This window comes from Ipomoea triloba, chromosome 1 (assembly GCF_003576645.1).
Source record: "Ipomoea triloba cultivar NCNSP0323 chromosome 1, ASM357664v1".
NCBI classification, from domain to species: Eukaryota; Viridiplantae; Streptophyta; class Magnoliopsida; order Solanales; family Convolvulaceae; genus Ipomoea; species Ipomoea triloba.
Genome location: NC_044916.1, coordinates 26,161,983 through 26,165,844, shown reverse-complemented (window position 1 = coordinate 26,165,844; position 3,862 = coordinate 26,161,983). Strand labels below are relative to the sequence as shown.

At 33.9% G+C, this 3,862-nt stretch overlaps 1 protein-coding gene across 1 annotated transcript; it reads left to right on the top strand.

Moving 5' to 3' along the window:
- Positions 1-1,113: 1,113 nt before the first annotated feature.
- LOC116011274 lies at positions 1,114-3,597 on the top strand. Its single transcript, XM_031250829.1, has 5 exons — positions 1,114-1,930; positions 2,042-2,136; positions 2,219-2,325; positions 2,402-2,738; positions 2,968-3,597. Exons 1-5 carry the CDS (start codon positions 1,114-1,116, stop codon positions 3,595-3,597), a joined length of 1,986 nt encoding a protein of 661 aa, XP_031106689.1.
- Positions 3,598-3,862: the final 265 nt, after the last annotated feature.

Below are 3,862 nucleotides of genomic sequence, written 5' to 3'. Positions count from 1 at the left end.
TCGAATTTTATTATTATTTTAAATATTTATTGGGAATTTTTGAATTTTATTATTATTGTGAATGCCAAAAATAATTAATAGTTAATAATCTTGAATTATGTTGAAAAAACTAATTAATAGTTAATAGTCTTGACAAAAATAATTTATCAATTTATTTTGAATTTTGTTGTTAATGTGTTATATTTATTTTGAATTTTAAAAAAATTTGTGAAAATAAGTTATTTGTTGTCAAACAATTTAAAATAATATTATTTCTAAGTATATTACATAAATTAGTGTTAATTAAAAAAATGATTATTAATAATATTAATTTTGAGAGAGATATAACGACTTGAATGTAAAATTTTACATTTATATATGATTGTACAATATATTTTGTGAAATTAGTAATTAGGTATGTACTTGATTAAATAGGTATTTAGAGACATTAATTATTTGATTATTAGTTAGGTTTAGATTTTGATAAATTAGAGACTTGATTATTAGTTAGGTTTAGATTTTGATAAATTAGAGACTTGATTAAATAGGTATTTAGAGATATTAATAATTTGATGAATTAGCTAGATTGAATTTGATAAGTTAAGTATTTTGATGAATTAGATTGATTTGGATTAATTAGTTATAAATTAAACTAGGTATATATCGTTTCTAAATGCATCCATAATCAAGTATCCATATCTGATCTTCAAGTATTGTCAATTGACAAATATGGATCGGAGTTGAATGCATGAGAAACGCAATACAGTCAAATATATACAAGGGGTTCAAGAGTTCATACAATATGCTGAAGAAAATAAAAGCAAAAAGGCGGAGGATTTTATATCGTGCCCGTGCTGTGATTGTAAAAATTTGAGAAGATATCGTAATTCTGACGTAGTGAAGGACCATTTGATACGCCGTGGCTTTAAGGAAGGGTACAATCAATGGATATGGCATGGTGAAAGCTTACCTCCTAGTACAAGTGTTAGTAAGAGTGAAACTCATGTAGATAGTGAAACTCATGTAGAGTGTGAGAATCAAGCAAATAGTCAAACTCAGGCAGATAACGAGGAGAATAATGAAACTCATGTTAGCAATGATGAGGATGATGAAATTAATGACTGAATAGATGAAATGATGCGTGATGTGCAGGGAGATTTTAGTGAAATGCCTCTTGAGTTTAGATGTTTGTTTGATAATGCTGAAAAACCTTTGTTCTCTGGGTGTACTAAATATACTAAGTTATCTGATGTGCTTAAGTTATATAATTTAAAAGCAAAGAATAGATGGAGTGATAAGAGTTTCACGGGATTATTAGAACTACTAAAAGACATGTTTCCTAGTGATAATGAACTTCCACATTCAACTTACGAAGCAAAGAATAGTGATAATGAACTTCCACATTCAACTTACGAAGCAAAGAAGTTGTTGTGTCCGTTTCCACATTCAACTTACGAAGCAAAGAAGTTGTTGTGTCCGTTGGGTATGGACATTGAGAAAGCAAAGAAGTTGTTGTGTCCGTTGGGTATGGACATTGAGAAGATACATGCATGCCCAAATCCGTTGGGTATGGACATTGAGAAGATACATGCATGCCCAAACGATTGTATACTGTATTGGAAAGAATACAAGGACTTGCATGTGTGTCCAAAGTGTGGGACATCACGTTATAAAAGGAAAAATGTTGATGATGTGGGTGAGGGTAAGAAAGGTCCACCAGCGAAAGTATTATGGTATTTACCCGTAATACCAAGATTTAAACGCATGTTTTCTAATCCAAAAGAAGCAAAAAATTTGCAATGGCATGCTATTGGGAGAAAAGATGATGGAAAACTAAGACATCCAGCCGATTCACCACAATGGAGGAATATTGATAGGAGGTGGCCTGAATTCGGTACTGAAAATAGGAACCTTAGACTTGGATTGTGTACTGATGGAATGAACCCCCATGGTAACATGAGCAGTCGGCACAGTACTTAGCCTGTCCTATTAGTAGTCTATAATCTTCCACCTTGGTTGTGTATGAAGCGGAAATACATCATGTTGTCGTTGTTAATATCAGGGCCTAAACAACCAGGAAATGACATAGATGTATATCTAGCCCCACTTATTGAAGATTTAAAGATGTTGTGGAATGAAGGTGTGTCGGTGTATGATGTTTATAGTCGAAGCAGTTTTACCTTACGTGCAATGATCTTTTGCACCATAAATGATTTTCCAACTTATGGTAACCTATCAGGTTATACTTGTAAAGGAGCTAAGGCATGTCCTATTTGTGAAGATTATACTTGTAAAGGAGCTAAGGCATGTCCTATTTGTGAAGATGAAACTCCCGATGGAGCTAAGGCATGTCCTATTTGTGAAGATGAAACTCCCGATCTATGGTTGAGTAATTGTAAAAGAATGTGTTCATGAGTCATAGGGCATTTCTCCCAGATGGTCATCCTTATCGAAAGAAGAAAAAAGCTTTTAATGGAAAACCAGAGACTCAAGTAGCTCGTTTGCCTTTATCTGGACATGCAGTTTATGAGCGTGTTAAAAATGTTGATGTTGCTTTTGGGAAAACTTGTAAGACTACTCAGAAGACTCTCTGGAAAAAGAGGTCTATATTTTGGGATCTACCATATTGGAAGTATTTACAAGTTAGACACTGTATTGATGTGATGCATGTTGAGAACAATGTTTGTGACAGTATTATTGGCACATTGTTGAACATTCAGGGAAAAACAAAGGATGGTATTAAAGCTAGAAAGGATATGGTTGAAATGGGAATACGAGAGAAGTTAGCACCACAAGAATCGGAAAAACGAACATACTTACCTCCAGCTTGTCATACTTTGTCCAAAAAAGAGAAAACAAGTTTTTTGTGCATGTTTAAATGGTGTCAAGGTTCCTTCCGGTTATTCATCAAATATTAAAAAGCTTGTGTCAATGAAGGACCTTAAATTGCTTGGTTTGAAGTTTCATGATTGTCATGTGTTAATGCAGCACATGTTACCTATTGCTATTCCGGATATTTTACCGAAACAAGTTAGACAAGCTATAACAAAACTTTGTTTCTTTTTCAATGCTATTTGCATGAAAGTTGTTGATGTAGATATGTTAGATGCTTTGCAGGCTGATGTGGTAGTTACTTTGTGTCAACTTGAAATGTATTTCCCCCCATCCTTTTTTGATATTATGGTGCACTTGATTGTTCATTTAGTGAGGGAAATTAAGATCACTGGTCCTGTTTTTATGAGATATATGTATCCGTTTGAAAGATACATGGGAATCTTGAAAGGATATGTGAGAAACAGATATCGACCTGAAGGAAGTATAATTGAAGGTTATAGTTCTGAAGAGATCATTGAGTTTTGTTCAGATTATTTAGCTGGTGTTGAGTCTATTGGTGTTCCCAAACCTCGTCATGAAGGAAGACTCATTGGGAAAGGTACTATTGGATTAAATTATGTTCTTCCACCTTTGCACTTGCGAGATAAGGCACATCATCTCGTATTGGAACACCTTTCTGAGGTTCATCCGTACTTAGACCAACACATGTCCATGATAAGACAACAAAATCCTTCAAAGGGTGAAAGATGGGTAGCCATTGAACACAATCGCACATTCATATGATGGTTCAAAGATACTGTAATGAAAGAGCTATCTCAAGTGCCAAATAATGTCAGTGAAACCATCAAATGGGTAGCATATGGACCTGCTCTGCTTGTGAGTTGTTATGAAGGTTATGACATAAATGGATATACATTTTACACCAAGCAACAAGATGATAAGACTGTAGTGCAAAATAGTGGGGTTACATTAGTAGCAACATCAACAGATTATTCAAGTGCCAAAGATACTAAACCGATTGATGCTGGAATGCCTTACTATGGTGTGA